Genomic DNA, 13,318 nt, shown 5'->3' with positions numbered 1-13,318 from the left:
TCTGACCGTCATTTTTTGGAACCAAACCTCTTACGGATGAAATAAGCTTTTTTCACAACTTTGTTCCATTGAAGGGTCCTTCAAGGGTTTCAAATCAAGGCCAATTTTGCAAGTCATGTGACGGAATAGAAAGAAAAATCAATATGCAATACTTATTTTTTTTTAAAAAAAACGCGTGTTCTACCCCCAACAAATTCACCGTTAGGCACTACTAATCGCCCCAAAATGGCTTGCCACCAAAAACCATCTTTAACGATTCCTTAGCAACTGCTCTAGATCTGTAGTGAAGATACATTTCCCTTAAAATAGCGCTTGCACCCATGTATTTACTTATGTGATGTTTCTTACACCGATCGACTAGGAACTTCAATAAACTCCTAGCTTATCGAATTGTTAGATTTTGAATAAATGTTGATGTTATGAATGAATCAATGAGTCAATGTAGCACCGGTCAAATGTAAGTTGACTGTCACTCAACTGAATCTCAGACGACTCGTCTTGATTCTCGATACTTCTAAACTTCGAGGAACGAGTCTCGGGTCAACATTTTCTAGTTTTGAGTAAAGTGATTCGTGTTTCGAATAAATTTCTCACGGGACTGTAGCGGGGGGGGGGGGGGTGAGGGGGGGGCAGGGAGGGCAGTTGCCCCCGCCAGGAAAACTAAATATAATTAGCGACGTGTAAACACCGTGCTGACGAGCTTCAATAAGAACGAAACAGCTGTAAGATAAATTGTAGCTGTAAACCAATTATAATAATAATAAAAAATGTTATCTTAAATTAAAAAATATACATAAGTAAAATTAAAGATAAAACGTAAGAGTAAAGTTTTGGGTGCAAATATCTTGTTTTATAAATAGCCTGTAGTATTGTATGTAAGTTGAATGTAATCCATAAGTTGAATGTACTTCGTTAGTAGTATCTATTGATATAGGAAGAGCACATGTAAAATAACGTATTCTAAGTTAAGTTTAAGTTACTGTATGTATTGTATTGTGTTGTATTTGTAAGTAACGTATCGTATTAACTGTATACTGTTGGTGCAATAAATAAAATTAATTTTTTTTTTTAAAAAAAGAGCGAAACAACTGTCCACGGTTACAATCTTGCTCTATCGGTTCTAGTGTTGTTGGTGTCTCGCAAAGTCTCCTTTTTTCACGTAGTATGGTCAGCCTTGCAGTATTCTTTGTTTTGTTTGTTTGTTTGTTTGTTTGTTTGTTTGTTTGTTACGACCGTATCCAGAGCACTCTTGTCACCTTATAATATTTCCCTAAAATTAAGAGATATCTTGAAATAAACGAGATAAGAATTTTATGCATTTTACATAACAGAAACAAGAATTTCAACAAGCGCAATTCTCAGTAACATCTCCGGCAAACACTAGCCCATGCACGTATTGCATGCCTCTAAAATCGACTTAAGACGGGCTTTAAAACTTGATGCCAATCATTAAACATACTTTACAATTTTGCAAACATCGAATAAGAAAAAGAATTTCAGTTGCCTTGCAAGGCATACAGAGAATTTAATCTATTATTTTACTAGGAACAGGTCATTTTTCGTGCTAAATCTGGTCCTTACTCCAATCACGAAATACTGAATGGACAAGTCACGCTTCACGGATATATTAGGCTCGATTTCCGCCGCCTTCTCGAGTCCGGTCTGAAGCGCGGGCTCATTTTCCCGAAAAGCGGCTGGTAAACGAGCATACGGATATATCTGCCTCGTCCCCAGTCGCTCACGATCGTTGGGAGAAACGTTAGTTAATCATTGAGGAAAGCGAGGGCGAAGGGATATCACTCACCGCTCGAGCTTCGCGCTCGCTCCCAATCCCCCTACTTGCGTTTCGCGCTCGCTCAAAATCCCTGCCTCTCTCCAAAACCTGCGCGGCCTTGGAAAAGCCTGTGGAGGAGACAGCGGATATATGTACTTAGCTGAATGACCGAATCACGTGTCACGCAAATGGTTTCAGCTTGACCTGTTAATAGGCATTCGGTTTCATTCACGTTTGGGTGCTGCCTGCTGCTACAAAGTCGCTCTAGTACTATCGGTCACTATCGAACCGAAAGAATTCTTTAATCTGAAGAAGGATGGGTTTGATTGAACGAAACAAATTCAGTTTAGTTGTGATTGTTCTTGGTAAGTAACATGATCAATTTAATCGTGTTTATAAAATTACACCATCGGCGAATATTGCCATAACTCAGTATGCTATATATAGTTACAGTATTGGTGTAAACGAAAACGCGTGTTCGCGTGTTTGAAACTAAATCACAAGATTTCTGATCATTATTACATTTCGTTTGGGGGATGTAAAGCAAGTTTGTCCGAGATTTCTGCCACTAATGCCGAGTACTGCAATACCGTGACAGGTCATCGAGGCGGCAGGGACCGGTGTCCGTCTTATAGAGGTGTCCGTTAGGAGAGAGTTGACTGTAAATCCTTTTTAGCCAAGTAATCGGGCGTGCAGTAGCGTTGGCTGATTGGCTCAAGTACCTGTCAATCTGATAGCCGTTTTACTATCTTTTTTACTCTAATTTTGTTGCAGTTGGGACGATTTTCGTTGGAAAAGGAACGTGTGACTCAAGTAAGTTCCTAACCACTCAGTCCAAGATATATTTTTTATATACTGGTCGATGTCTACTTACAGTAAATATTACAGTAAATACCATACCAGTTGAGGCAAGCTCTATTAGGGCCCGGGATCGGAGGGGGTGCTTTCATCCTTATTTATAATAATACCACCCTCCCCGTTAAGACCTCTTGACGAGGGTTTATTATAGACGAGGGAGTGGATTATTTTAAGCCATATTGCTGTCAGTAGGGTACATAAAAAAAGTACCGTAAACTTTTCAATATTTTAGTGATGTTTAATATCACTAGATTTTTACAACAATAGTAACAAAAAACGTGCTGGAAGTTTTTCCCAACAGCGCGCGCTCTCAGGGGCTACTTTGAGTTCACATGACATCTAAAAATAGAACTTATACTGTTTCCCGCCAAGAATCTCTGAGCGAGCAACATTGCAAAATTTGTCGCTTCTGTCGGACAACCTTTCTCGAAACGATTCTACAAAAAACAAACGCTACTTTGGTGGCGACCCAAAAAACGCTGCGTACGAACCTCAAACGATGCAATGGCGAATAGAGTAAGAAGGGTTACGCGTGGAGCCATACGTACATTTCTTAGTGGCTTGATATACTTATGCTAAATTTTGTGCCGCCCTCTCGAGTGACTAGGCCTGTACCGATTGTGCTCGGCAACTTTTGAGCAACTTTTCATCTTTCGAGCAACTTTTTGCAAATTCTAGACCGAAGATTTCCGAAGATTGTCCAAGTGTTGTCGAAGGCCGAACGAACGTTTCCGAGCATTTTTCGAACTTTTCCGAAGATTAACATAAATTTGCCGAAGATTTCCGAGGAAGTTCAGAAGATGCATTTAAAACTCGTAAGGAAACATGACGTCATCGATATCTTAACGATTGCTTTTTGTAAAAAAAAAACAAATTTTGGCCTTAAAATGTTATTTAAAAATTTCTGTTGCAGTTAAATTGCATGAAATTACTTCAAAGTGAAATAAGCGTATATATGGGAAATTTTCTTATTTGAAAGCAACGTTTTGGATTTGGATTTCGGAGCACTTTTTAACCATTTTTAGCATTCCAGTGAGTAACTTTCCAGCAGTTTACGACTGAGGACAATCGGGACAGGCCTTCTGGAGTCCAGTCATGAGCGCGGACTTATTTCTCGAACAGCGGCAGGTGATTCAAGCCTAGATATACTAAGAATGGTTAGCATTCAGTCTTTTTATTTTGTTCAGTTTGCCCGAATGGTATTACAAACATAACAGCTGCGAAAGGTGTTATCGAATACCCCGAGTCAGGGAATTATGGTATAAACGAGACAAAATGTTGGAGGATTGAAGTTCCAGAGACTTACGAAGGCATTTATTGGTATTATAGCAGGTAAGATCTTCTTGTTCTGCCTTTTGTAGTATTGAAGCCAAACAGGGACAGGCTCTTGAATAGCGTATGGTTTTTAGTCAATTTTTAAAGACTTTCGTCAAACTGAATTGTCGAAACCGGCGGACAATTGCCACCACGCGACTACTGTAATGAAATTTTGATAGCTGGAGTGTTGGAGACGGCCATAGAAAACGCGCGAGGCTAAAGCATTTTCTCCTCGCGAGTATTCCCTTCCCTTAGGTGTGTTTTTATTACATAATATTGCTAGAAATGTAGGTAATTAGAGAACAGGTCTAATTCTCTAGAGGCCTTATAACTCTTGCGCGCAGCATGCCTTTGTTTAAAAGGGATCGAGGGAAGGAGTGAAATTGGCTCCGCACACTACAACTCGAGTTGTAAAATGAGTTAAATTACCGTTACATAGCCTTAATGCTGCGCAGGCGTTCTTTTGTCGCATCACGCAATCTTTCCTTGCATGACGAGCCAAAAGAAAATCTACGTAGGAGTTTAACCGTGACATAGCTAATTTGAAATAAAACTTTTCACTTTTAAAATGAGGGTGGGTGTTAGGTGCAGTACCTTTCACCATGTAACACGTTCCTGGCATATATCAGATGCTAACAAATTCGTTTGTTTTTTGTTGTCAGGTTTGACATCGAAGAATGTAAATATTGTGAGTGCGACTCTCTCGAAAGTGCTTCATATTACAGCACGGGTTTGTTGTCAAGTGGAGAATGTGGAAGACTTAGCGACGAGTATTTGGAATATCTTCGCCGTCAGGGAGACCCAAAGGACACTCGGACCACTCGTAACACGATATACTTTCGTTTTGCGTCCGATGAAACAGTTCATCGCAAAGGATTTAAACTCTCCTTTATCGCTTACTCTGACAGAGGTAAGTTGTGAAATGGGAAAACCCGCCAAAGTGCCTTAAACGTCGTCGTGAGAGCAATCAGTGTGGGAATTTCAAAATTCCCGCACTGATACTTCAGCAGTCATGCAAGCTACCACCCCCCCCCCCCCCCCCCTTTCCCTTTTTGGCGTCGTATTTTAAAACATTACTACCTGACAAAGTATTTTAACTTATTAAACCCTCGGACGTACATGTTAATTCACACCCCACCGTAGTGCAATCAAAAGATGACGTTTTTTCATTTTTTTTTAAACCAAAAATTTTCCAATAATTTTCCCTTTTCTTTCAAGGGAAACGCGGGCGTGATTGTGTTCTATTTAACAATTAGACTACGAGCCCGAGTTTTCTATGAGTAAATAGTCAACGAGGCGCAGCCGAGTTGACTATCGCTCATAGAAAACGAGGGCGAGTAGTCTAATTGTTTTAGTAGAAACTCTAAAAGATTGCAGTTCAAAACCTACAATATTTTGCACTTTGAAGACAAAAGTCAAGAAAATTTACCGCTTAAAGAGCTACGCGTGCACGCGACTGTTTTCTATCGGCGAAGAGAAAACAGTGGGAGAACCAATCAGATTGGCGGATTTCCAATAGAACACAGCTGAGTTTCTACTAACAGTAATTATAGTTCACCACTTACCTTTCGTTGATCCCCAGAATTACCTGAAGGCTCTTAGCCAATGAAAATACAAAAAGTGTGTAGTCGCAAAACGCAAAATCACGCGTAAACCACCTTGCCACACACACGTTTAATCGAAGATAGATACGGTAACTGAAAATAACAAAATTACAAACACAGAAATGAGCATAAAATAACTTACAACGAACGACATGAGGAAAACAGGAAAACGGCAAAGCGAAAGAAACGAAAAACTTACAAAGACGAATGTGAACACTGAAGAAACCATAAAGACGAACTGTAAACTCGGAACTTGACCATAAACTCGAAATAGACCGTAAACTCAAAACTCGACTCGAAACTCGCAAACAAAAACTGACTGAATAAATTACACGCAACAGAATATATACCAATATTCAAATAAAAGTAACATGTACAGAAATAGACTAAAAAACAAAGGGAACTAATTAACGCGAAAACTAACACGAAACTATGACACTTAAAACCAAACGAAAAGAAAATTCTGACGCCTACATAGTGACTACAATGTATAATAATATGGAAAAGTCACTGGTGTATAAAAATCAAAGGTCTCTGTGAGACTACGACTATTTTGCTATGGTTTATCTGTTGGCAGTCAATTGTGGTATGGAGTAGTTCTTTTTAAAGGGTGAATTAGGCTTTTCACTTTGTTTAGGAGTGCAAGTGTTGAAATATGTATATTTGTGTTGTCCTGGATATTCTGGTTAGTTTATTATGAGGAATGTAGGAACGGCGGAACGGTACGGTTGATGGGAGGAACATTGTAAAATGCGCATTGACGTATTTTCTTAAAACGCAGTATGTGTGAATTTTGTAAAACGCAGAAGTGTGAAACATTTTAAAAAGTGGCAACAACAGCTACCAAAACAAAGAACCATTTCAATTAAAAATACGTCAATTTAAGGTAAAGAAGGCGTGGAATAATGATTATTTGGGGGGGGGTTAGGGTGAAGTGGGGCATAGGTTCGAGATAAAGAAACGCATAAAGCCGAAGTAAGTTAAGAAAGCTGTTAAAAGGGAAATGAAAGTTCCTGAAGTTAATAAGTTTGTACTGAGAAATTTCTAATGGGATCGCAAGACCAAGGGGTTTCTATTAAGGTCATTTATCCAAGTCAAACCCTGCTCAAGGTGAGCTGTTGTGAGATGAGCTACGTGTTCTCTTATACCACATGGAAAGTAGTTGTTATCATCTTATCGCCAAAGTTAAGGTTTCTTGGGCGGGTTTAGTAATTGGATGGGGTACCAATAGGAAACTCCTTGTTGTTAAATTTTGTTGTTGAGTTTTTGAAATCCTTTTTGTCCTTTAAAGTGTTATTGTGTTTAACAAATTAACTGACAAAAAATTAACAAGCCAAAAAAGAAAGCTCAAAAAATGAAAAATTTTAACCCCTTCTTATAACATAAAAATACACAAAAGACCATGGTGCATGTTTTATTTAATAACTCAAAACTCATTTACAGCAGTTAAAGTTTCAATATCACATTAAACGAGCAAAACATTTCGTTTTTAAGAGTAACACATCGGCTTATGTAAAAGTTATCAAGTTTCCAAAAAAAAATTCAATCACTTTACAAATTTGGAAGTACAACAATACATTTTCCTTTTTCTAAGATGAAAACTAACCTGAGAAAAATCGACCGAATTTCAAATTAACTACCAATAAATTGTACTGCGTAAACACAAGGATTGCATCTCAAAAACCATGGCAAAGTATTAAAACTTTACATTTCCAAATAAATCATTAAAGACACATAATTTATGATACAAGCGAGATTTTCAATCTAAAAAAAAAGGTGATCCAAAGAGCATTTTGTACCATTTGGAATTTTATCTATTCATACGCAACCGACCGAAACACGTGCGAAGCAACAAGAAAGATAATTTACCTCAATTTCTAGCTTCGAATATAGACCCAAATCTCCAAGTAACTTTCTCTGACACTCGAAAAACGTTTCAGATCATAATTCCTTCTCAAAGACCATCTTAACGAGCTTTTAAACCCTATTAAAGCTCGTTAGACCGAATCCGCCATATTGCTGAAGGAATAACTTCTGCAAAAATCGTCATGTAAGGCACATTAAAGTTTCTTGGCCGGAATCACTAGGTAATTGGCGGATAAAATTCTCTTCCTGTATCCAAATTTGGAGGAGAACGGAAGTAACGTGAATTAAAATAATTTTGGCGATTTACGGTCTAATTAGACCAAAAATCTGTTTCAAATTATAAGAAAGAATAAAATCTTGGGTGATAACTTAAAAAGAAGACTTCATCTGTTTAGTTTCTAACTGAAATCTATAAACTGTCGGGCTTGCTTATACCCTACGTCAAAAACGTAATGTAAACCCGGTTACAGCTTTTGGGAAGCAGGATCCGTGTTTTCCACCACCTATGTACTCAAACAATTACCGGAAATTCGATTTATCTTGCTGTGCGTCCTTTGTGTAAATTCAAAAGCATCGCTCACGAAAACATACTAACGAGCCTGTTAGCGACTTACTTAATCGCACAGTAGGAAATTCAGGATTAAATACTAAAACTGCCATACCAAAAATTCATAGAATGTATCATACCGTAGAAATGGAATAAAGTGGTAGCTTATCTCTTTAAAAAGAAAAAAAACTTCTTTAGCGCAGCTTAGCATATAACGGGAGAATTTAATCTCAACTGGTGTGTCAAGGGGTGTGTCAGCATTGATAACAACTAAGACAACGGAATAGCGTAAACGGCTATAAATAAACACGGCAGAACAAAAGAAAACACGTGTTAAAAAAATTGAACATAACCGGAAGTGAGAGAAAAAAAAGAACGAAAAGCGTAGCACTTTAAAAATTGTACGTTTTGGCAAACGATGGCAAATGAGTTAACCAGTTACTGATGGCAAAAATCACGAGCATAAATGAGAATTGCCAGATACTGCAACTCCATTAACGTTTCCCCACTCGCTTACCAACCGCAGTGCGGAAATACTTCAAATTCCAAGACAAAAAGCGAAACCATGTAGCGATAACTTTATCGAAAAAACATCTGTACCACATGACACATTCATGTTATGTTATTTCATTAACTTCACTCTTGCCAAACTAAGGCATTAACGTGCGTATCTTTGTACTGATAACTTGGTACTAATGGATAAAACGCACTCTCCAAGAACTTTCCTTTTAATACAAAGAACAAAACGTTTTTAGACAGTTTATGACCGATTTGGCTTGCGTATGCAAAAGTTACAGTTATCTTCAATCCATGACGTCGCAATTTGAACCCGCAAGTGTTTACGCAATACTAATGAGAGCCCCTTTCATCACCTACAGCGGAATATGCCCTTTCCCACCCTCCCTGGAGTTTTTTGGTTCTTCTATTGTTCTATAGATAATAACGGCAAATAAACCAATCAAAATCTGTTTTCTGCCCATATTTTTAGAGAACTCTTGGGGTCCTAGAAGAAGGTTTTTCGTATTATTCCGTGCATTGAAATCGTACAAGGAAATCGTAGAGCCGCACGGGTTGTATTTACAAACTTCCAAGGCCTTGTTTTGATTCTGAACAAGAAAAAAAACATATTTGGGACTTAAAACGGAAAGGAGAAACACTATAGAATTTTAAAGTGGCCTTAAAACGGAAAACCATGGAGTACAGAGTGCTGAAACCTTGTTGATGAAGGATTTATCTTTCCTTTCACCGCCGCGAAGATATGGTGTAATGGTGCTTACAAATGCGTTTTGAATTCAAATCACGGAGTTAAACAAGGACCAATTGCGGCTTCTCAAGTCTTTTGAGAACGAAATGGTAATGTACTGTTATTGCTTTGAACTTGGATGTAATTTTTTGAACGATCGGTAAATCCATTTAGTGTACAATTGACTTCAAAAGCCGGCTGCTCAAATTAAAACTTCGCTTTCAACATGAACATGTGGATAATTATTTCTGCCGTGCAGTACAGCACGGTGCGAAAAATTTCGATACTCTGCCGCTTGTCAACACATTTCTTGACTTCATCCAAACTAAAAATAAATTCTAAACAAAGTTTCTTTCAAGGTTCTCTGTAATTTTTTGGTAATGTACTGTTATTGCTTTGAACTTGGATGTAATTTTTTGAACGATGGGTAAATCCATTTAGTGTACAATTGACTTCAACATGAACATGTGGATAAGTAAAAATTTCCGTTCTTAATCATTTTAGGTTAAATATTAGCGCCCGGCTTCAGTGAGTGAGACGCTTGTACTAGTACAACGCTTTAGACTGTGAAACACTGAACCACTCACATTCTCGATTAGTTGTGTCATATCTCATTTGAGATTCTCACGCATAAAAATAACTGTTATATAACGTTTATACATGTGACAAGTCACGTTTTTAACACGAGATTGCAATTGTTGACGCAATACTAATGAGAGACCCTTTCATCACCTACAGCGGAATATGTGACAAGTCACGTCTTTAACACGAGATCGGAAGTGTTGACGCAATAATAATAAGAGACCAATTCATCGCCCACTAAGCGGAAAGAACTCCCTTGAGAAATTAAAACAGTCCCTTGAGAAATTAAAAAAGTCCCTTGAGAGTAGACAAGAATGATCCAAATTTTGCCCACATCACTCCTAATCTCCTACTTTTGCAAAATAGTCGAAACAAGTAACTAGCACTTTCCATCATGTAATACACAGGTGGCGCCGCGTCCTACCTCAATGCAACCGAAGATGAAACCATTGAGTTTGGAACACCAAAAGTTGGCTTCCAAAACTATCCTGCAGGTTTTGCACAGCAGTGGTTTTTAATTGTCCCTGAAGGAAAACAGGTCCACATCAACTTCGACGTCTTCGAACTGGAAAAGAGTGAAGACTGCAAAAACGACTATGTTGAGTTTCGGGAAGCCTACTTTGATGATAATGACCCAACCGACATAGAGGGATATCGTGGCCCAATCCTGACCAGACGCCTGTGTGGCAGTTCAAAGCCGAGCACCATACAGAGCTCAGGAAATATGGTGTGGGTGCAGTTCAAAAGTGACTACAACTCCACCACAGTCTATAAGGGATTTAAAGCCTCTTTTAAAGCAGGTTTGTACTGATAACTTATCACGACTACCAGTTATAATCGGTGGGTTTATATAATCCTTTAGATTTGTAACGATGTTTTTGGCCGGCCTTTCAGCAAAAAAAAAACTTACCGTATTTTCTCGATTCAACGCCGGGTCTCTAAGGTTCAGTTAAAAAAGGCCTCTCAGGTATTTATTTGAGGTATAATAAGCTGCAGGAATATTAGCCAGATACATCTTTGTCAAAAAGAATGAATAAATACCCTTGCCCCGGGGGGTACTCCTTATAATGGCCTATACGGGGAGGCTCCGCCAGAAAGGGGTACATTTTTCAGGCTTTAGGAATATAAAAGGGTAGGGATTTCACAAGTTTAGGTATGCAGTTTAGGTTGTACAGTTTGAATTCGCCTTTTAATTACACTTTGCGTAAAACTTTGCGATTCACTTGGATATATGTAAAACAAAGAAAACGTAGAATAAATAAACTAGAACTTGAAACTTAACTATAAAACGGAATACAAAAATTGAACAAGAATCGAGAAAATACAAGGAAAAACGATTACTTACAAGATCTGTACGGCAACTCCGGATAAACGAAAACTAATTTACAACCAAAGCATACGAGATTTTATACTGATTTGAAAACAAACAATAGCGCTAATGAAGTTACGAAATTAACAATAAACGATTACATAAATAATAAATCAATTTAAAGCTGCCATAGAGAAATGTAAAGCGATGGACAATGTAAGTTTTATTAAAGGGACATGTACTAACAAAAATAAAAACTTAGAAGATTTGGTGTATTTTTAAACTCTATATTATATTTTTAATTTTATTATGCATGTGTATTTGTATTCTAGGTAATTTTTAAATAATCATGTTATGTATATTTCAGTAATGTCATAAAGTTTTAAAGAATATAAAGAACTGTATAAGTTATTTTCTATTTTTTATCTGTAATTCAGTTTTAAAGGTCCACATCAGCCCTAGGCTGCCATGTTTATAGACCTTTCTTTCTAAATAAAGTATGTATGTATGTATGTACGACACCGAAAAACTAACTTGCAGAACAAATACATAACAATGAGCTACGCTAACAAAGAAACCAAAAATCCGAACAAAATACTGACAAGAATAAAAAACTAATTACAACGCAAAAACAAAACACAAAAAAAATTAAACGCTCGTGGTTACACTGTCATTTAGGTTTTTGAAAGGGCCTTTAATTAAAATTATGGCTGTATTATTTCAATTTATTATGCGCCACTTGAAAATGACAAGAAAACGTCATGTTTTAAGTCTATACCATGACTTTCAGGTATATAAAAGGGGTACCTTATTCATTAAACGGTATACGAAAGGAGTTGAATTTCTGGCAAAATGGTATAAAAAAGGGTAAGGAGTAAGAGCTCGGGGCGGAGCCTCCCCGTACAAAACTTCTTTGGGTACCCTCCCCGGGACCCTTGCTTAATGAACATCGGGCTCAAATAAACTGTAGGAGTCAAATACACGCCGGGTCCACCAGGCTAAGTTTGAGGGCGTTTGATCGAGAAAATACGGTGTGTCAGGCAACTAACTCGTTCCTTACCTCTCTTGCTGTTTTTAAATACAACATAATGAAAAACTGAGACAAAGAGTGACATGCAATTCATAAACAGTTACACAAATGGATGGAGCTTTCTATCAAGTGGTATTAAAATTCCGTAACTGAGCTTCTAATTGCCCGGATGGGCTGAAAAATAGGCAATCCGCAGACTCCCTTGTTATTTTAGAGGAGAGCTGCAACAAAATTCATAATCTAAATGTTTTGTATTTTTCAGGTCAGGCGGGAATATTGTCCGCTAGCAACCCACTGATGCTTCTGATCCTCTCAGCTTTGCTCATGATTGCATCAAAGAACAGCGTGTTCTAAAACGGCCAAGTGTGTTGCAGTGAAATCGTTAGTCAAATTCAGATGTGAAAACGGTTTTTTTTTTCTTGCTTTATTCAGCTTTACACAGCAATTTTCTTTACCTTTGCTGTCAACTTATAAAATATAACATATTTTAAAAATTCGTGTTTGTGTGAAGATAGCTGATGGTGTGTTCCACGTTCCCCAATTAATAACAGCACAAATGGTTAAGGGGAGTCCTTCTTAACTACCAATTTGTTGATTAAAAAAGTTTCTGTTTTGTTTATTTCATCCAAACCTTCTACGGATAAAATTAGCTTTTTGTACAACGTTGTTCCACGGAGGGGTCCTTTAAGTGTTTCAAATTACGGCCATATTTGCAAGTCACGTGAGGGAATAGAAAAAAAAATTATTAGTGCTAACAGATCATGAAGAACGTCCACATGCTTTATGCTTCGTTTATTTTTTATAGAAAATTCGCATTATAGTAAAAGTTATGGCGTAATAAACACCGGCGGGTATTTTCAAACTTTCTTCAGTAGCGTTTCATTCTTACATGTAAACGGAAATTCCATACTTAGGAATAGAAAGAAGGTTATGTTTTTTTTTAATTGTTTAGAAAAATCGGAACTCTACCATCTCCCCTCCAAGTTTTAAGGACTGGAAATTCTTATTCGCGGTTTGGGACTGGAAATAGTTTCGCGCGTGTAATGTTCTTTTTTAACACGTGTTCCAAAAGTTCACAGTCAAGGATTACCAAACCCCTAAAATGGCTTGCCACCAAAAACCATATTTAGCAATTTCGAAGCAACTGCTCTAGATCTGTAGTTAAGAAGGATCCCATTAAATTGTTAA

General features: G+C 37.6%; 1 protein-coding gene and 1 long non-coding RNA gene across 2 annotated transcripts; one reads left to right on the top strand and one right to left on the bottom strand.

Annotated features, from left to right (window-relative positions):
- Positions 1–170: 170 nt before the first annotated feature.
- LOC144653615 (uncharacterized) lies at positions 171–546 on the bottom strand. Its single transcript, XR_013570771.1, has 2 exons — positions 449–546; positions 171–299 (listed from the first exon to the last, which is right to left on the bottom strand). It is a non-coding gene; the product is annotated as an uncharacterized LOC144653615 (long non-coding RNA).
- Positions 547–1,991: 1,445 nt separating this feature from the next.
- LOC144653589 (tolloid-like protein 1) lies at positions 1,992–12,484 on the top strand. The gene is made up of 6 exons (XM_078513626.1): positions 1,992–2,139; positions 2,549–2,587; positions 3,820–3,964; positions 4,612–4,859; positions 10,199–10,591; positions 12,393–12,484. The coding sequence occupies exons 1-6, from the start codon at positions 2,091–2,093 to the stop codon at positions 12,482–12,484; spliced, it is 966 nt and encodes a 321-aa protein (XP_078369752.1). The 5' UTR covers positions 1,992–2,090.
- Positions 12,485–13,318: the final 834 nt, after the last annotated feature.

This window comes from Oculina patagonica, chromosome 5 (assembly GCF_052425735.1).
Source record: "Oculina patagonica isolate OP01 chromosome 5, crgOcupat, whole genome shotgun sequence".
Taxonomy (NCBI): Eukaryota; Metazoa; Cnidaria; class Anthozoa; order Scleractinia; family Oculinidae; genus Oculina; species Oculina patagonica.
This window is presented reverse-complemented; position numbering and strand designations above follow the sequence as displayed.